The sequence below is a fragment of the Aotus nancymaae genome, unplaced genomic scaffold (assembly GCF_030222135.1).
Source record: "Aotus nancymaae isolate 86718 unplaced genomic scaffold, 86718_ANA_hifiasm-v0.15.2.pri h1tg000020l, whole genome shotgun sequence".
NCBI classification, from domain to species: Eukaryota; Metazoa; Chordata; class Mammalia; order Primates; family Aotidae; genus Aotus; species Aotus nancymaae.
Window position 1 is genome coordinate 52,248,457 of NW_026988432.1, and position 21,739 is coordinate 52,270,195.

Consider the following 21,739-nt stretch of genomic DNA (forward strand, 5'->3'; position numbering starts at 1 on the left):
TACTCAGGAGGCTGAGGCAGGAGAATTGCTTGAACCCAGGAGACAGAGATTGCAGTGAGCCAAGATCGCACCACTGCACTCCAGCCTGGGCAACAGAGCAAGACTCTGTCTTGAAACACAACAACAACGACAACAAAAAAAACCCACTTGACCTGTAGTGTCATTTCTAATCAGCATTTATATCCCAAAGCCCTTCTTCACTCTTCAGGAGTCCATTTCTATACATACCAATGGAAGCCAATACTTAGGAGCCAATATTCTTAGGAATATTCTGCCTATTATGCCAGTGGATTTGGATCTGGATTTAAGATGAGCAAATAAATATTTAAAAATCAGATTTTATAAGCCAGCCATGTTTGGGGGAGAGGGCAGTGATTACTCATTCTAGAACAGAAGACCTCATTTTATGAAACCATTTGCCTGAAGATATCTTTAGAAATTTATATGTGCAAATATGTTTCCAAAAAAACGAGATTACATTATGGTTTTTTTTCTTTAGAAACATCTACTCTGATACGGTTTGAATTTGTGTCCCCGCCTAAATCTCATGTCAAATTGTAATCCCCTGTGTTGGAGTTGAGGCCTGGTGGTGACTGGATTTTGGGGGCAGATTCCTCCATTGCTGGTTTCATGAGAGTGAGTTCTCAACAGACCTAGTTGTTTAAAAGTGTGTAGCACCTTCCCCTTCTCTCTCTTCCTTCTGCTCTGGTCATGTAAGACATGCCTGCTTCGTCTTCACCTTCTGCCATGATTGTAAGCTTCCTGAGGCCTCACAGACATGTTTACTGTAGAGCCTAATGACCTGTAAGACAATTAAACCTCTTTTCTTTATAAATTACCCAGTCTTAGGTAGTTCTTTATAGCAATGCTAGAACAAACTAATACATTCACTGAACTAATAATTATGGCTACACCTTATATATAGAAATTGTTTTAGTAATGTCTTTTCTTCTTACAATAAGTACACATTGCTTTTATTATAATGGAAAACATATTTTAAGTTCCTCTAGTGCAAATTTTAAATATTTGCATTTTAAAGCTGGGATTCACCTTCCATTTGAATGAAAATGCCTCAAGTATGCTATGCCTTTCAGTAAGCATCTACTGAGCATCTATGGCATGGCTGGTAGTGTACTAAAATAACCCCAAAGTAAAATTCCTGTCCCTGGAGAATCTAAACCTTACTGGCATGGTTTACAGGCATTTTTACAATAAGTAGCCAATACATGATAGACCCTCAGTAAACACTTGTTTAATGAATACACACATGTACCATCATAGGATTTATTCTTCAAACTCTCGTTTCATAGATTAGCTTCATTCAGTTCATTTATCACACATATATCATATTCTATCACTTCTAAGACACATATTGTCCACTTCTGAACTCTAAAATCAGAATGAAGCTTATCATCAATGTGATTTTTTTAAAGTATTGTATCAGACAATTTGCAGCATTTTCTCTTCTATAATGCTTGGCTGTCTCCCCACCCAAATCTCATCCTGAATTGTAACTCCCACAATTCCCATGCATTGTGGGAGGAACCCTGTAGGAGGTGATTGAATTATGGCAGTGGGTCTTTTCCGCACTGTTCTTGTGATAGTGAATGAGTCTCACAAGATCTGATGCTTTTAAAAACAAAAGTTCCCCTGCACAAGCTCTCTCTCTTTGCCTGCCGCCACCCATGTAAGAAGTGACTGGCTCCTCCTTGCCTTCCGCCATGATTGTGAGACCTCCCCAGTCATATGTAACTGTAAGTCCATTAAATCTCTTTTTCTTCCCAGCCTCGGGTATGTCTTTATCAGCAGCATGAAAATGGACTAATACAGTAAATAAAATAACAATATGTCTTTTCTTGACAGCATCTTAGATTGAATGAAATATAATACATATTATATTTTATATATACTGTAGAAAATACAAGTAAATACTTAGGCATGCGCCCCCCACTAGGGTTCAACTGGGAAAAGTTTTCATAGGACCACTCCATTCCATGAACATTCAAGCCCCCAGTGATCACATGAAATCCACAACTACTAATTTATTTAAATGTTAAAATCAACAGCAGACAAGTAGCAAGTTTATAAACATGTGTGCACTTAAGAGAGTTTATTTCTCAAAATTTTCAAATTACTATTGAATGTTAAACACGTATTTCTCATATTGAACTTTGATGTAAGGCATAAGAGTATATAAAAATTATATGCATTTCTAAGCACTCATGTACTTACAAGACTTTCGTATTTTAGTGTTTGAAGTTAATCAATGGCTTAAAGTTTCTAAGAAACACAAAAATGACTAAATTTTGTAAGAACTGCAAAGTTATAAAAGAAACACCAATAAAATCTTACATGAAAGATGAAATTAACTATGAGAAAAAAATGAAATTTTGTGACAAAGACAGAGAACACTTCAAGAAAGAGAACAATTTAACAATTTTTAGTGGGGTGTGGTGGCAAGTGCCTGGTCCCAGCTACTCCAGAGGCTGAAGTAGGAGGACTGCTGGAGTCAGCAGTCAAGGCTGCAGTGAGCTGAGAGCACACCACTGCACTCCTGCATGGGCAACAGAGCAAGACCCCATCTCAAAAGAAAATTTTTAAAAAGGACAAAACATCACCAAACTATGTGATGTGATTTCATCAGTAAAATATAACCTATACTATCAAATAATAAAGGAATAACTCTGAACAATGCAATGTAAAATATTGAACAAATGCATTAAAGACATTACATAAATACAACAATATTTTAAAATAATAATTGACATACAGACAATAATTATTATGGTGGCTCATGCCTATAATCCCAGCACTCTGGGAGGCCAAGGTGGGAGGACTGTTTCATCCCAGGAGTTTGAGAACAGCCTGGGCAACACGACGAGACCCTGTCTTATCAAAATAAAAAACTTCCAGCCTGGCCAGCATGGCAAAGCACCATCTCTACTAAAAATATAAACATTAGCCAGGCATGGTGGCATGTACCTGTAATCCCAGCTACTCAGGTGGCTGAAGCACAAGAATCGCTTGAACCTGGGAGGCAGAAGTTGTGGTGAGCCCTGATCATGCTATTGCACTCCAGCCTGGGTAACAGAGCAAGAATCTGTTAAAAAAAAAATTTTTTTTAATGTTTTAAAAAATAATAATTGTTGACATCCAGCCTGGCAACACAGCGAGACTTCATCACTATAAAAATAATTTTTTATCAGGTGTGGTGGTGAGTACCTGTAGTCCTAGATACTTGGGAGGCTGAGGCAGGAGGATTGCTTGAGCCAAGGAGGTCAAGGCCACAGTGAGCTATGACTGCATTACTACACTCCAGCCTGGGAGACAGAGCAAGACACTCTCTTAAATAAACATTTTTTTAAATAATTATTATTGACATCTACCAGTTCAGTGACTGTATACCAGGTCTGTCTAGTTTAATCATGTAGTCCCTTCACCATCTCTTAGCCTTCCTCTTCCATATTTTCTAACAAAAAGAAGCTGATGTGGAAGCTGGAAGAAGAGAACAGGAAGAAAAGGGACAAGCCATACTTTCAACCATTGGTGACCATTGTCTACCCCTTGCTTTCTGACCCTGTGACCACCAGCGCCTCCAAAATAACTTTACTGAGGACCTTTGAGAGCGGCAGTCATCAGCTCTTTCCTCTCCCACACTATGCTTTCTCCCTTCCTGGGATTAGGAATACAAAATCTGGAAACACACAGGAGCTCACCTGGGCACATTCCTGTTCCCTGCTCTTGTCAACTCAAACCCCACCTCGCCCACCCACTGACCAGAAGAGTTGGGCAGTCCCAACCAGGAGACTCCTTTTCCTAATGCATGCTTTAGGAAATGATTTTCAAACTGGATAAGTTTCTATTACTACAAAATAAAAAGGAGAAATTCACTTAATACTGTGTTATACATGGAACATAGAAAACAAAAACTGGATTTTGGGGTTTTTTTTTTTGTTTTTTTTTTTTTTTGTAATCAACATGATATTAACATCTAAAAGATAAGGAAGAGGTGATGACTAGGAACAACATAGTACTATTATGGCCACAAGTTTACAAAATTATCATCAATTCATTATACTGCTATTATTCACTGGAGTAATTTTCCATTGACTTCAAAGTACAGATTTGTTGGTAGAATGGAAAGGATAAAATAAAGGCCAGATCCAATTCCTTTAGGTGAGATTGAGACTAAAATTTACAGAAGTGAGAAAACTGTCTTTAAGAAGATACTGACCGATGTGGTGATGGTGGAAGTTGCTTTTTCATACAAAATATTTTCAAGAAAGCCTTTTGAAAGCGCTTGTGACACAGTGGATACAAAAGAGGATTGACAAAGGAATTGATCCACTGAAGCCAAAATGCAATTTTGTACCAAACAGATTTAGGACCTGTTGCTGAGGAGTAAAATGAAAGAACAATTGTGAACAGAGAGTGCGGAGCCCAGCAAACAGCAAAAACCCCTAAGAGAATGGCCAGTGACTTGGCTAATCTCCTGGCTCTAAGCAGTTCAACATGTTCCCTTTGGTGAAGAGCTACAGAATCTGATTGGGAGAAGGAACCCATTTTGGAAGCAATTCTATTGCTATTCATCTTGGTTCTTAAGGAAAACATGAGACTGCTCTTTCTCCTCTGTCTCTCTGAATGAAGGGATGCAGCTACTTCTGTCACTGCAGGAAGAGATGTCCTTGAAGATAGTCTACCTCTGAATGAGTGTCTACACATGTTGGAAGAGACAGTGGTCAGTCCAGGATGGCTTTGGCACCTACTAAGATGATCACGCTTCCACAGGCTCCAATAAATATTCATGTAGAAATAAGCGACTAAGGTGACTGGGATCAGGAATTCCAAGAATGCTGTGATGGCAAGGATGTACCATTCTGAAAAAAATCCAGGTTCACATTCATTATCTTCTTTCTTCCAAGACTCTGAAACTAGAATCACTGGCCCATTCACTAAGAAGGCCAGCACCCAAACGGCCACCATCAGAGTGACAATCTTCAAGATCCCAGTGTGTTGAGTTCTATAAGACACCTAGAAGAGACCAAACAAATTATTTTCAATATAATAAATGCATATTGAATGTATAAAGTATCTCATAGGCCCTTAGAAATTTCGGGGATGTGCAAGGGATGGAGACATTAACTAACCCGGGTATCATAATGTGGACCAGGGCAGACGTTCGACTTCAGTGGAGCCTGGGCCAAGATGCAAATTTCTTAATGGTTTTCAGGGGAGAAGACTGTAAACTTCAAGGTTAAATCTCTGACGCTATAGAAAATATCAAGGCCAATGTCTAAAATAAGAAAGCAGTTTTTCCTAATTGACACTAATCTGAATGTCAAACAACTGAAGTTGGGCACATCTTCCCACAGTATTGCTCAATCTGTAGGCTGAGGCATTTTAATGAAATAGAGTAGTTGATATCAGAATGCATCACACATAGAGTGAGGGCAGGTGTTATTTGATGATGTTTCATCAAACAAAGCAATATATCTTTGGAAATAGAGATACACATATGTAAAGAGAAATGCTGTTTCTCTGAATCACAGTGCCAAATGCATTTCTCACTGTAGTCACAGTCAAAAAAGTTTGAAAGTCATTGCCTTATCCGATTCCAATATTCAGAAAGAATCTACTCTGTAGTTTTTGCTGAGACTTCAAGGTGGAATCAAAAAGAGAAAGGATTCTTATCACTCCCAAGAAGATTAATCACAGACAAAAATACTTTTATTTTATTTTATTTTATTTTGATGGAATTTCATACTTGTCACCCAGGCTGGAGTGCAATGGCGTGATCTTGGCTCACTGGAATCTCTGCCTCCCAGGTTCAAGCAATTCTCCTGCCTCAGCCTCCTGAATAGCTGGGATTACAGGTGCCTGCCTCCACATCTGGCTAATTGTTATATTTTTAGTACAGACGATGTTTCACCATGTTGGCCAGGCTGGTCTCAAACTCCTGACCTCAGGTGATCTGCCCACCTCAGCCTCCCAGAGTGCTGGGCTTAAAGGTGTGAGCCACCACACCCAGCCCAAAAAAGATTTTTAAACCTGCTGCAGATAAATACCACATTGCTGTTAAGCATTACCAAGTCACTTCCTGATGTTTGTTTGTTTGTGACAAGGTCTTGTCCTGTTGCCCAGGCTGCAGTGCAGTGGCACAATCACAGCTCACTACAGCTGTGCCTAGGCTGCCTAGGATCAAGTCATCCTCCTGCTTCAGCCTCCCAAGTGGCTAGGACCACAGATGTTCACCACCACACCTGGCTACATTTTTTTGTTATTTGTAGAGACAGTGTCCCACTATGTTGCCCATGCTGGTCTCGAACTCCTAGATTCAAGTGATCCTCGTGTCTCAGTCTCTCAAAATGCTGTGATTATAAACTTGAGCTCACCCAGCCCACCCAAGTCCCTTCTTTGTGCAAGACTTTCCACCTGACAAATACAATGTCAAAGCTGTGATGATCATCCACTTTGAGAGACACAACTGTGGCTAGTGCCACCATCTTTTTTAAGGATGAAGAATATTCTAACTCCGTTTGGTCACAAGGACAGGCTTCTATAAAGGATAATGAGATTCTATGAGTGAGGACTGCCCTCTGATCACAGGACCCAAAATCCTTATGTCAATCCTAAAATCCTTAAGCATGTGACACCTAAGACCAATCACTGTATATAAGCGATAAGGAATTCTTTAAGGCAACCTGGAACAGACAACCTCTCTGAACCTTATTTAAATCTGTAAGGTTTCAAAAAAGAATTAATTAGGTTCCAAGGTTCCTTTCAGCTCACATGTTCCATGTTTCTCAGATGTCCTCACTCACAGGGAAAAAAACTGATCTACCCATGTAACTGGAACATGCCCCCTTTTTTCTATTTATTGTGTCATATTTTTTCTGTGAGCGTTTGAGTCTCGTTCTGCAGTGGTTTTAAATGGGTGCAACATTGCCCAGCACGCTTTCTTTGTTGGATCATACAGGCTGAGAAGACCTCTATTGGCTGGAGGTAAAAGAAAGCTAGTTCATAATGTAAAAATAAAAATGCTAAGGTTTTTTTTAAACTGTAGGGAGGCGGGTTTGTTGTGTTTTTCTGAGGCTAAGTTAAAATGCATGTGGTGCTGACCACAAGCTCTCATATGCGATACACTTTTTTTTTTGGCCTTCTGCTTCCTGTGCCACTAATTAATACATCTCTTGCACTAAATCTAATGATTATGAAGATGGTAACAATACCCAGATGGTCCTAAAGCTGCGTTTAGTTTTCTAATTGCTCTGCTCAGCCTTGGTAATGATACAACACAATATGTTGGAAAATGATCTCTCTTCCATTATGCATAAGGTCAATTGAGATAATGGACAGCCAAGGAGCTGTGAAGAGGATGCTGATCTCTGCATCTCCAGGGAGCATGTTTGGAAGACAGACAGTTCAAGCATTAGTTGAATCCGGACTCAGGCTGCGTGGAGTGGTGTCCCTGAAATCCCGCAGTGGCCTAGTTCTTGCCCACTACGGAATAGGTCCATTATTCAGGACAGTCTCTTACCCTACTTTTTGCCCCACCCCAATAAAATGTCCACACCTCTGTCAATCAGGTTTTTTTTTTTTTTTTTTTTTTTTGAGAGGCTGAGCAGCCTACTAGAACTTATTGGTGATAATAATGAGATGGATTTCAGGACCATTCTAAAAGCCTGTTGTGGGTTAAATTGTGTCCCGCAAAAAGGTATGGTGAAGTCCTACACCCCTCAGTACCTGTGAATGTGGCCTTATTTGGAAATATGGTGTTTGCAGATGTAATCAAGATGAGCTCATACTGAATTAGGGGTCACTCTCTCCAATATGTCCTTATAAGAAGAGAAAACAGAGACACAGACACAGACCAGGGAGAGAACACCACGTTACAACAGAGGTAAAGACTGGAGGAACGCATCTATAAGCCGAGGAATGCCAGGCGTTACTGGCAACACCAGAAGCTAAAAGACAGGCACAGAACAAGGTGTCCCAGAGCCTTCTGAGAAAGGATGGCCCTGTCGGCACCTTGATTTTAAATGTCTAGTCTTCAGAAACGGGAGAGAATAAATTCCTGTTGTTTTCAGCAACCCCGTTTGTGGTCTTGTTATGGTAGCCCTAGCAACAAACATCGTGTCCCAGAGAGTCCTCCCAGGGCAGGATTTCCTGTGGTCTTGATTTTACTGTCAAGTTTCTTTCTTTTCCTGCCAGTAAAGAAATAACCTTCTTTTACTACCTTATTTCTGTGTACAATTCCTTTCTTTTACTATCTTAATTCTGTGTACAATTTCCTTTTTGAGACCTAGTTTCGCTCTCATTGCCCAGGCTGGAGTGCAATGGCATGATCTCGTCTCACCACAACCTCCACCTCCAAGGTTCAAGCGATTCTCCTGCCTTAGTCTCCCAAGTAGCTGGGATTCAGGCATGCGCCACCACACCCAGCTAATTTTGTATGTTTATTAGAGATGGGGTTTCTCCATGTTGGTCAGGCTGACCTCAAACTCCCGATCTTGGGTGATCCACCCGCCTCGGCCTCCCAAAGTGCTGAGATTACAAGCATGCACCACCGCACCCCACTAATTTTGTATTTTTATTAGAGACGGGGTTTCTCCATGTTGGTCAGGCTGGTCTCAAACTTCCAACCTCAGGTGATCCGCCCGCCTCAGGCTCCCAAAGTGCTGAGATGGCAGGCATGAGCCATTGCACCTGGCTTTTTTTTTTTTTTTGAGATGGAGTCTCACTCTGTCACCCAGGCTGGAGCACAGTGGTCCAATTTTGGCTCACTGCAGCCTCCACCTTTTAGATTCAAGTGATTCTCCTTCCTCAGCCTCCTGAGTAGCTGAAATTACAGGGGCCTGCCACCAAGTCCGGCTGATTTTTGTATTTTTAGTAGAGACTGGGTTTTGCCATGTTGGGCAGGCTGATCTCGAACTCCTGACCTCAAGTGATCTGCCAATCTCAGCCTTCCAAAGCCCTGGGATTACAGGCGTGAGCCACCTCTATGTACCGTGCCCAGCCTCTATGTACATTTTAATTCCCATTCCCTCCAGCTATCGTGAAGACCTGCTGTTCTCCTTCCCCACCCAACTCTGACTTCAGCCACATGGAATCTGCCCCTCCAGAAAACCTCTCTGAGGACTGTGATTATGTGCTCCACCTGCCCTGAGCTTTTCTTTTTCAAATTATTGTCATATTTCCATCTCCCAGGCCACCCATCCCTTTCCCCTTTCTTACTTTCAGCTATAGGAAGGGTTCAGCTTCCCCACTGCTGCTTCCTATGGGCTCCCAGTGGTCTTTGAAGGCTTCCTTCTGTTTTCACATGGCTGCATTTGAACTATTTGCCAACAGAGGTACAAGGTCTGCCTGAGCATCCCTGCCAGCACCCATACATTCATTTGTGGAACCCTATGTATTCTACTCTGTGCTGTGCACAGGGGACCCAAGATGTAGCCAACCCATCCCTCATCAAGTTTACAGCCTGAATTGCCAGGGGAATTCCTTGGGGCAAGACTAGGATTTAAAAACAAAAAACATGCCGCGTGGTGGCTCATGCCTGTAATCTTAGCACTTTGGGAGGCTGAGGCAGGCGGATCACTTGAGGTCAAGAGAAATCACCCTGGCCAACATGGCAAAACCTCTTCTCTACTAAAAATACAAAAATTTGCTGGGCGTGGTGGTACACGCCTGTAATCCCATCTACTCAGGAAGCTGAGGCAGGAGAATGGCTTGAACCCAGGAGGCGGAGTTTGCAGGGAGCTGAGATCGTGCCAGTGCACTCCAGCCTGGGAGACAGAGCAAGACTCTGTCTCAAAGAAATAAAAATAAAAAATAATAATAATAAACAAAAAGAAAGTCTAATTCCCTCTGGGTATCATCCATCATCTCTCTGTAACCTCTAAGCACTTTGCCCAACTGGGTAAGCTGTCCCTTTTCTGCCCCCAAACCTGAGAGTAAATTCAAAAGCTGAGCCATCCAGAGAGGGAAGCCCTAGGAACATCCAGTGGAGATTAGAAAGAAATGTTAACCCAGAAAGAAATGAAAAAATGTAAAGTGCAAATGGGAAAGATTCTGAATTAGAGCACTGTTTTTCAAACACTTGACTGTGATCTAAAGTAAAAAATATATTATATATCATAACCAAGCACACAGATGGAATTATTCATAAAAGAGTATTTACTTTTATTACGTACAAGATACTCTGATGTTTTCTAATTTTTTATTTTGTTCTATTCCATTTTCTTTTTCTTTTTTTGAGATGGAGTCTTGCTGTGACACCCAGACTGGAATGCAATGGTGCAATCTCAGCTCACTGCAACCTCCACCTCCTAAGTTCAAGCAATTCTCCTGCCTCACCCTCCCAAGTAGCTGGGACTGTAGGCGAGCGCCACCATGCCTGGCTAATTTTTTTGTATTTTTAGTAGAGATGGGGTTTCACCCTATTGGCCAGGCTAGTCTCCAACTCCTGACCTCAAGATATCCACCTGCCTTGGCCTTCCAAAGTGCTGGGATTATAGGTGTGAGCCACCATGCTCAGCTGTTCTATTCTGTTACATTCCAAATTTTTTCACTGAAAACAAAGGTCACAACCCACTAAACTGATTTCATAAATCAATAATGGGTCAAGGCTAGCAGTTTGAAAAATATGAGACTATAGGCATTTGAATTGTTAATCTAAGTTGATCTGCACTCTCTGCATACAATACAAACTGCAGTGGACCCTGGCGCCAATGAAGTACCCAATGCTAAGGGGGAGACATAGCTGGCTGCCCTCCCACATCCATTCTCCCCTCCTTCCTATGTGGTGGCTCAACTAGAGTTTCCCAGCTTCCTTTGTGGCAAGATGGGACCATGTGACTAAGTTTCACCAATAAAATGTAAGTGGAAAAGACTGTGTGACTCTGCACTACTTGATTAAAAGAAAAATCCCTTGCTCTAGACTTCTTCCCTTTCCCCTTCCTGTCCAGAACCTAGTATGACAACAACCTGACTTTGACCATGCAGAGGAGGAGAATGACCTAAAGCAGAGCCCAGAAAACTATTGTCCATGAAACAAATATGGGCTAGGTGAAGTGGCTCATGCCTGTAACCCCGCCCCCAGAGGCGGGCGGATCATCTGAGGTCAGGAGTACGAGATCAGCCTGGCCAACACAGTGATACTCCATCTCTATTAAAAATACAAAAATTAGCCAGGCGTGGTGGCGCTCACCTGTAATCTCAGCTACTCAGGAGGCTGAGGCAGGAGGATCACTTGAACCTGGGAGGCAGAGGTTGCAGTGAGCCAAGATCATGCCATTGCACTCCAGCCTGGGTGACAGAGAAATAAATGTGGCCCACCACCTATTTGGGTAAATAAAGTTTTATTGAAACAGAGCCAAGTACATTTTTTGTATATATTATCTACGGCTGTTTGAGGGATACAATGGTACATCTGAGCAGTTGCAACAGAAACAGTAGGTCCTACAAAGCCAAAAATATTTGCTATCTGGCTCTTTATAGTGAAGGTTTGCCAGTCCCTGCCCTATAGGGTGCAGAGCCACCTGCCAGCAGGGTTCCTGGGTGAGTTCCTAGAGCAGAGAATCCACCCTTTCATGGACTGTTGTGTGAGAGAAAAATAAACTTTCATCTTGCTTAAGCCTCCACATTTTAGAGTCTCTTTGTCACAGTAGTTTATCTTTGCCTGATCTAATACACCTTCCGATCCTGTCAACCTCCAGCTGCACAATCCTCCCAGGCTAGAGCTGCCACTATCCTCTCAAGGCTCCCAGCACAGCATTTGGTCCATTGTACTGAACCCGCATGTTTCTGGATCTGCCTCCATGTAGATGACTATGCTCGTCAAAAATAGAGACTCACACAAAAAAAGAAACAACAGATACTGGGGCCTACCTGAGGGTGGTGGGTGGGAGGAAGAAGAGGATTAAAAAAACTACCTATCAGATACTATGCTTATTACCCAAGGGACAAAATATTCTCTACACCAACACCCCCACAACATGCAGCTAACTCATATAACAAACCTGCACACATATCCCCTGAACCCAAAACAAAAGCTGGAAAGAAAATAAAATAGAGACTCTGCATATTCACTTCTGTAACCCAGCACTCAGCAAAATGCCTATCATACAGTAGTCACCCAAAGAGTTGGGTCCCTGAGATGGGAGTGAAGGAAGTTTCCCATCTAGGCCTCAAAGGTTTTAGATCACTGCCCCATATTTCTGTGGCCCCCTTGTCCTTACTTCAACCTTATTTTCTCCTTTGTTCCATTGTTGAGAAATTTAGCTGACTTAAGAATTTCCACTAACTCGTAGATGAGGCTATTCCAAATCTTGAGTAAGTTCTGGCTTCCTGGGCACGGGTTCTAAACTGGCATGAGGACTTGATCTTTCTGGCTGGTCCCACTGTGTAAACTAGCTTCCCTGTATACTGTCTTTTCCTTTGGCCATTCAGAATTGATTTTCTCATCACATTTCAAAGTCTGGGATTCTTTCTACTGCCCTCCAAGTTCCATTCCAAGGAATATATTCAGGTCTCAGTATGTCTACGGAGTGGAACCAATAAACCTACCATGAATGTCATGTCCATCCAATCTACTGTAGACTCAGTATACCAGTTGGGACAACTTGCCAAAGAAGGGTTTTCTTTGATTCCTTCCCATTTCAAGGCACCTAGGTGAGTGAATTATCCAAATCACACAGACTAACAACCAGCAAGAACTTTATGCCAGACAACAAAAGGAGAGGGCTCCTCCAAGGTCTGTCAATTAAATTAAAAATTAGGCTTAAAAGAATTTTTGCTTGGGAATCCAACATGTACATTTACATAATCTTCTAAGGGGGATAAATTAATGTTTTGACTTACAGCGTTTGAGACTGACAGGTATCGATCATAGCTGATGAGGACAATGTTATATACAGATGCTGTACATAAAAGATAGTCAGTAGTGAGCCAGAATACACAGATTTCCTTTCCAAAGTCCCATTCGAACAGTGTGTGAGGGATGTACAAAGGAATGGAGATCACACCTGCACAGGAAAAACAGAAGTGCAAGAAATTAGTGCACATCAATGAACACAAAGGGGCATGTTTTAATGGCGATACAACACCATGACATATCTGAATTCACTACAAATGGTTTGGTTCTAATTTAGAAATGCATAGTATTTCATCAAGCAGCTCAGGACAGATTTTCTACACACTCCTTAAATGCCATTTTTGTAAGAAGGGTCATGAACATTGTACAGCTGGCCTCCCTTATCTGTGGATTCTACATCTGTAGATTCAACCAATCACAGAGAGAAAATATTTGCAAAAAAACTGCATCTGTACTGGACATGTACAGACTTTGACTAATAATGACTTCCGGTCATTATTCTCTAAACAACATAGTATAACAACTATTTACATAGCACTCACATTGTCTTTGGTATTATATGTAATCTACAGATGATTTAAAGTATATGGGAGGGGCCAGGAGTCGTGGATCACTCCTATAATCCCAGCACTTTGAGAGACCAAGGTGGGCGGATCACTTGAGACCAGGAGTTTTTAGACTGGCCTGGGTGACATGATGAAACCCCATCTCTATTATTAAAAATAATAACAAATAGTAATAAAGTAGACAGGAGGATGTGCATAGGTTACATGCAACTACTACAGCATTTTATATCAGAGACTTCAGTTTTCTTGGATTCTGCTATCTAAGGGGAGTCCTGGAACAAATCCCCCACGGACACCAAGGGGTGACTGTACTTTCAATGGCTCCTTTCTACTTTCCAAATTAAGTATAGGTCTTGTATTTCCAGCCATAGGCAGCATAAATCATGTTTACTTTTTTCATGCTCTAACCCAAACAGGATGGACCACCCTTCCCCAAACACATTGCACATTTTCACATCCCTTTTTTCTTTGCCAACATCATTCTTTGTTCCTAAAATGTCCAACTGTCTTCTACTAAAAAGTCAATTCAGGCTGGGCACGGTGGCTCAGCCTTTGGGAGACTGAGGCAGGTGGATCACCTGAGGTCAGGAGTTCAAGACCAGCCTGCCCAACATGGTGAAACCCAGTCTCTACTAAAAATACAAAAATTAGGCAGACATGGTGGCACACGCCTATAATCCTAGCTATTCAGGAGGCTGAGGCAGGAGAATCACTTGAACCCAGGAGATGGAGGTTGCAGTGAGATGAGATTGCACCACTGCACTGCAACCTGGGTGACAGAGTGAGACCTTGTCTCAAAAAAATAAAAATAAAAAATAAATAGTCAATTCATTTCCTTCTAATTTTTCACTAAGACCAAAAAGTGACCTCCTCCATCTCCTCTTTCTGGGAGCTTCCTGAGCAGAAGTGACCCCTCTGTCCTCTGCACTTTCCTGGTCTTTTGCTCATCTTTCCCTCTCTCATACATTAATTACTTCTACTTTTATATCATGGTCATCTTTTGAGTCTGTCTCTTCTGAGGATTAGGGCCATCTCACAAATCAATGTCTGTGTTTCCTGCAACCTCTATGGCCAATGACTTGTACATTTGACTTAAATTCATAATAGCCAATATGTTTTGCACAATAACCATATGGCAGACCCTGTGCTGTGTGCATTGCAAGTGTCACCTCATTTCACCTTCATAGAAATTTTGTGAGGAAGGGACCATGCTGAGATAACACTTAAAGAAACTGAAGCTCAGAAAAGAGACAATTAGACCAAGGTCCACTCAGTTAGCAAGTGGAGAAGATTTATGTTAAACCAGGCAATTCGATTTCAGAACCTCTGACTTTACCTATGACTCTTCACTGCATGAACAAATAGATAAGCTCTACCACAGTGATTCAGCTCAGCGCAGAAACTGCTTAACTGACAAGTGACAAAACGAGGTTCCTTTTCCTTTAGCTTTTAGGGGTAATTAATTGCATTGGCATTTCACAAAGGTGTGATTAGTTGCTGAGAATATGATCGATTAGGTGGAAGCTCAGATAAAATCTTATTTTGTTGAGTTTCTTCAAATGTATCAGGCACTTCCAGGAATTCCCATTTTTTCATATGAGAACCAAATTTGTCTATCATTAATAATAATAATAAAGATAAAGGAAAAGGAAAGGAAGAAGGAAAGCCTGCATTCTTCAAAAATAAGACTCCATGAGGCTATAATGGCATGGTTTCAGAACCAGTGGAAGGTAGTGCTAAATAAACCCTAGTATTCTGTCCCTAGGTTTACATACAAAGATGAAAGACAAGACCCCATAGAGATGAAGAGTTGTGTGGTCAATTCTTATATGTATTTCAAATAACCTGTTTGTTTCATGTTTCAGTTATATTTTCAATGATATGTAAACTTCCTTGGGGTGCCTTTCATCTCCTCCAGGGTGAGTGTGTGTATGTCTATGGTATAAAATAGGTCACTAGCTGAGCTTGGTGGCTCATGCCTGTAATCCCAGCACCTTGGAAGGTTGAGGCAGGTAGATCACTTGAGCCTAGGAGTTTGAAACCAGACTGGGCAACATGGAAAAAACCCATTTCTACAAAGAAAAAAATACAAAAATTAGCTGGACATAGTGGCACATGCCTGTAGTCCCAGCTAATCAGGAGGTTGAGACAGAAGGATCACTTGAGCAAGGGAGGTCAAGGCTGGAGTGAGCCATCATCATGCCACTGCACTACAGCCTTGGTGACAGAGTGAGACCCTGCCTCAAAAATAAATAAATAAATAAATAAAATAATGTAGGTCACCAATAACGGGTCAAGACTAGCAGTTTGAAAAATATGAGACTACGGGCATTTTAATTGTTAATCTAAGCTGATCTGCACTGAAGGAAATAAAAGTATCCACCAAACAGAGACATTTGTTATATTTTAGCCCACGGTTGTGTCTTCCAATGTTCTTAACATGAGGATTTTCTACACTGGCACTCATTTCATCCACAGAAATGAAAAAGAAGAGAGATGCCAGTCATGCATTCTAGACACCAGTGACTGAGAGGTGCAGGGGAGAGGTGGGAGGTAAATGCTCTTTGTCACACGCTTTCTGATTTACACCAAAGAGGAAGGTTGTGTTTGAAAGCGTAGGAGCTGCTGGAAACAGTGGTTGGCTGGAGACAGGCTCTAGGGTATTCCTTTGATTTTCATAACCCCTGCGCTGTGTTGTCACCCTGCGTTCTATGTAATGCTTCTCTACTTGTGTCATGCACATTTCCTCTGTCTGGTTGAGCAACAGAGATGTCTGTGGCTCATTCCAGAGAAGTTGTAAAAAAAGCGAACCTAAACTATTTCTCAGATATACCTACTCCAAAGTGTTTCTACACCTTCAATTCTGGAATTATGATTTTGGGTCAAATGGAGTTGATAAGTAAAACTAAGAGCCAGTTTCTTGAATAGATTAAGACAAAACTGAAAGAAAACAAACTATATGCCCCACTTTCCCAGTCCCATTCCTACTCCTCACCCCTCAATCACTCCACCCTAGTCCCTCTGGCCTCCAGTGCACCACACACCCTTCCGCCTCAGATCCCGTGCACCTGCTGTTCCTTGGCATGAAATGCTCTTCCCCCAAGGGCACCTTCTGTTTGCTCGAATGTCTTTCTTTTTCGCTTTGTTTTGTTTTGTTTGTTTTTTGAGGCAGTCCAGTCTGGCTCTGTCACCCAGGCTGGAGTACAGTAGCACTCCACCTCCTGGGTTCAAGTGATTCTCCTGCCTCAGCCTCCTGAGTAGCTGGGATTACAGGCATGTGCCACCATGCCCAATTAATTTGTGTATTTTTAGTAGAGATAAGAGTTTCATCATATTGGCCAGGCTGGTCTCAAACTCCTGGCCTCAAGTGATCCACCAGCCTTGGCCTCCCAAAGTGCTGGGATTACACATGTGAGCCACAGCTCCTGGCCTTCAAATGTGTCTTTCTCAGCAAATTCTAGCTCCAAGGTTTAAAATTGCAGCCCCACCCCCAATACACTCCCTCTGCTTCATCTCTGCATTTTTTTCAGTAGCAATTATCAACCTCTAAAATACTATATAATTTGACTTACTGATTTTTCTTGTTTATTGTCTGTCTCCATGCCCCTGCTCCCAGTAGAAATAGAAGCATCACGAGGGCAGGGATTTCCACCTGTATTTTTACTGCTCTACCCCCAGCACCTCAGAAAGCGCCTGCTTTAAAATAAATGATTGTTGGATGAACAAATAGATAAGGATGGGGAAGCCCAGTTTGCTCTAAAATTGCCATCCATCTGGTATTGTCCCTTCTTTCTAAGCCAGCTAAGAAGCTACATCTTGCATGAGAAAATGGCAATTAAAGGTGGGAGGAGTTAAAATGCCAAGTAAATCTTTTGGGCCACCAGAGGAATGTGTGGATGACGGTGAGTGCACAGAGGGTGTTATGGCCTGAACGTGTACGTACCCTCCCCAAATTCACATGTTGGAGCCTTAATTCCTCATGTGGCTATATTTGGAACTAAGAACTTTAAGGAAAAAATTAAAGGTAAAAAAGTTAATAAGAGTGGGGCCCTGATCCAATAGTGTCCTTATAGGAAGAGATAGCAGAGAGCTCACTTGCTCTCTTTCTGTGCACACTCAGAGAAAGGCCTCCTGAGGGTGCAGGTAGAGGGCAGCCAGCTACAAGCCAGAAAGAGAGTCCTCATCAGGAACCAAAATTGGCCAGAATCTTGAAATGCCCCCGACTCCAGAACTATGAGAAAGTAAATGTCCCTTGTTTAAGCCACCCAGTCTAGGGTATTTTGTTACAGCAGCCTGAGCAGATGAATGCAGAAGGCCAGGAAAGAGTCCTGAACTCCGGCATAGAGGCATCAAGATAAACTTTGCCCTCCTGAACATTTGGTTCAGGCTCTGATAGCAGCAACCACCTTTATCCCCTGAAGATCCTATCCAGCCATCTGTCACATGGTCACATAGGCCACAAATGCCAGGTCAACATGTAGATGAGAAGAAACTACCCATAAATGGAAACACCAGTCACATGATAACACTTTCATAGATATAGATAGTATGTGTTTCTCAGAATAGTGTACAGATGAGGTGTTATTTATATATCATCTGGTATAGCTAGTACTAGAATGTTTCCTCAATAAATCTTTGCTTTCAACAGTAAATTCAGACTGAGAAGCTAGCAGTTTGGGTGCCACAAATTTAGATTATTCGCAGAGGGCCAGTTCTGAAACGTGGGAGAAGAGGGCAATCAGAAAGAAAGGCCACAGTGTCAACCACATGTGAGGTTCTAATCTGCCCTGCCATTGTCACATGGCTCTGGAGCACTGGATCTCATGACTCTAAATGTTAAAAATCAATGGCTTACAGCTGCAGAAAACCTCTTATGAGTTCTGCCCTGCACGCTCACCACCTCCATGCCTTCTTCCAGGCTCAGAGACAAAAGGTTCACTTCTAAGCATGGCAAAGGAGAAAGAACAGCATTGGCAGAAAACTTGCATCCTGTTACAAAAAGCTCCCAGGGACTGTGTCATGATGAGCCCTGCGTTAAATATACAGACCTCTGGATGAAGCTGGCACCAGGCGGGAGAGATGTGAGGGATGAGGCTGGCAGATGAATGGAGACTCTGACCTGACCTGCACCCGACTCCTTTAATCAGGAGCAAAATAAATTATCTGAATTATTTCCTCACCCACCTGCTGATGGAGGAGACCACCAGGACTGCTGAATAACTACATCTGCAGGGCCATTTCCCAAAGATAAACTTAAGTCCTTGAGGGTGGGACTGCCATGATGCTGGCCTTGGGCCAGATATGGAGACATTTTTATCTAGAACCATCTTTTTTTTTTTTTTTTTGAGACAGAGTTTCGCTCTTGTTGCCCAGGCTGGAATGCAATGGCACGATCTCAGCTCACAGCAACCTCTGCTTCCCAGGTTCAAGCGATTCTCCTGCCTCAGCCTCCTGAATAGCTGGGATTACAGGCATGCGCCACCATGCCCGGCTAATTTTGTATTTTTAGTAGAGATGGGGTTTCTTCATGTTGGTCAGGCTGGTCTCAAACTCCTAACCTCAGGTGATCCGCCAACCTTGGCCTCCTAAAATGCTAGGATTACAAGTGTGAGCCACCAAGCCCAGACATAGAACCATCTTTATTCAAAAGTTTCAGGGCTCAGGCTCTCTCAGCTGTCTCACCTGTCCCTCCCTAAAACTGGGGCAGTCAGGGCCTCACTCGCTTTGGATTAGTAAAAACACATCATCTATTTTAAGTGCTGACTGTCATCTGAAAGTCACAGGATTCCGTGAAGAAGGAAGAAGCAAGGGATACATATATTTAAGTGGAACCTTCTCTATGTTCACATAAATAAACTTGTGTATTTGTACATGTTTATGGGAGCACAGAGAATGATGTGGAAGGATCTACTTCAAGCAGCAAATGTTGGTTACCTGAAGAAACAGAACTGAGGGAACAAACGGGGAGATGTTGCATTTTTTCAATACTTCTTTAAGGGTTAGCTGCCTTTATCTGTCATTTCTATGCCATGACTCCTAAATCAATCTCCTCAACTAGAATTTCTCTCCAGAACTTTCAATGCAACATCAGAACCATAGCTGCCCTGCCCAAATGCTTCCTGTTTCTTTGAAGAGTGCCATACTGTTCCTAGTCTCAGAAGCCCAGTCTTTAACTCAGATTTCTCTTTTCCTGCCCAAACCCACCCTTAGCTGCTCTGCCTGCTGGCCTTCCTTTCCAATCATCCTAGCTCAGGTTCTAACTGCATGATTTCTGCCTAGATTGCTGCAGGATCATCTCTGAAACCATGCCACCCCACACTCCAGTTTTCCCACTTCCTATGGCTCTTCCGATGCCTCTAAAGTAAAGCTTTGATCCTTTCAACCACTCACCTGTTTTAAAATCCTTAAATCTCCACATGGCCTGCTGAATAAATTCCACTCCACTCTCACCCTGGTATTTAAGGCCCTCACTGTATACACTGCAACTTCATCTCTACTGCTCCCTTGCACCCATCTGCACACCAGCCAGCTCCAAGCTCTCCGTTAGGAAGATAAGCACAATGATTTTTTACCAGCATGCCTTTGCTCGTTCTTGGAATACTCCTCTCCACCCTATCACTGCCTATGGAGATTCTATCCATCCTTCAAAGATCATGTTAAATGCCATTGTTTGCTAACTAAACGTGCTTTATCCCTCCACCAAGTGACCACAGCACTCATTAGGTCTTCTTGGGGTCTCATGTTACTCTATGCTGCTAGAGTCATTTCTGAACATCTCTTGTCCACTCTTCTACATCAAAACTTTACTGGAAGAGACTAACCTAATCTTCTATAGATCCATTGATTACCTAATAGTGTTTGCATACCTAGCTGTACTTACTATACATGGTAGATACCATACTAACATTTGTGACCTAGATGGGGGTTGACTCATATCTGCAGAAAAATTTTAAAAAAAAAGGAACTAACACTTACTGAGTAACCATTGTATCCCAGGAAATGAACTAAGTATTTTATGTGTTTATTTCATTTTAACATAAATGTAAACCTTATGTAGCTATAAACAAAAATAATCTGAATATGCCAGATTAAATTATACTAGAAACTCCTATAAAACAACCTCATCAGCTGACATTTCTGCACATCTACTTATTATGATAAGCATTGTTTAAAAATAATCATCATCAGGCAGTGAAAAATTACATAGTGCATATTTTCAAAGAACAATTGATCTGATTTCTATGGTCTCTTAACAATTATATAATGCTATGATATGTGCAAGGTAGTTTACAGTTGGGTATATTTTACAAAATTGTATACCATATCATTAAGTTAATACTATTGACCATATTATTTAATTGATTTGAATATTCCATGTTCTGATTGTACTGGTTACTAGCATATACATGATTTCTTATTGCTCCAATACTGTGATACTGAGAAAACGATACTTACTTACAGAGGAACACTTATAATTCTAAACATACAGGGAAAATAGCACCAGAAACAAGTAGCTCTTATATTAAAACAATTTTGGGGCTAGTCTGAACTTATCTTTATTCTATAAAAAGAAAATAAACTGTTTTCAGCTGAAAATTCCCATATAGCACTGATTTACATATGCGTAACGTTCCCTTACAGTGCCTTATAGCCCCCTTCCAAAATTTAATACTTAAACATTTTTTTGTTTATTTTTTCCCAGTTGTACACAGTACCCTGAAACAACAAAAGTTACTTTCAGGTTTTAGAAATAAATTAAAATTGGAAAAAATTGTCTTAAATAAAGATATAAAACTTACCCACAAAGAAGTCAGAGATAGCCAAGTTAAGAAAAAAGTAACTACTTCGATGTCTAAGGTTTTTGTCCACCACAAAAGCTAAAATGACCACAGCATTTCCTAGCATTATAGCAAAAGCTAGCAAGGACATAAAAAATGCTAAAGTAATATGAGCACTTAGTGATGAGTTAATTGTGCTATTAGTATCTGACATCACATCAAATGATGAAGAAGATCAAATTAGCAAATTAATCCAGCCAGACAATTCTGACAAGTATGTTTTCGAATCAGATACCTAAAATATATAGTCTTCTACTCAAAACAACAGTTTTAATCTAATGCTGATCTCAAAATACTTCCTGATTCTTGATAAAGCAAACTTGTGGTAACAGTTTCCCTTTAACTGATACTGAAAAAGTACTTACAAAAAACGGTGAAATGTTTTACCTTAAACATCTTACTGTGATTCATTCATCTCCCATTATTAAAATAAAATTATATAATATCTATAAAATATAATAGAT

The 21,739-nt window shown here is 41.3% G+C and overlaps 1 protein-coding gene across 2 annotated transcripts; it reads right to left on the reverse strand.

Moving 5' to 3' along the window:
• Positions 1–2,090: 2,090 nt before the first annotated feature.
• Positions 2,091–21,517, reverse strand: HRH4 (histamine receptor H4). 2 transcript variants are annotated; one of them, XR_010343591.1, is made up of 4 exons: positions 21,237–21,517; positions 12,859–13,022; positions 3,223–5,031; positions 2,091–3,100 (listed from the first exon to the last, which is right to left on the reverse strand). XR_010343591.1 is itself a non-coding variant. In XM_012444998.2 (3 exons), the coding sequence occupies exons 1-3, from the start codon at positions 21,427–21,429 to the stop codon at positions 4,219–4,221; spliced, it is 1,170 nt and encodes a 389-aa protein (XP_012300421.2). In that variant the 5' UTR covers positions 21,430–21,517; the 3' UTR covers positions 2,091–4,218. The 2 variants fall into 2 exon arrangements, 1 of the variants encoding a protein (XP_012300421.2); XM_012444998.2 differs by having other exon boundaries at positions 2,091–5,031.
• Between the last annotated feature and the right edge of the window lie 222 nt (positions 21,518–21,739).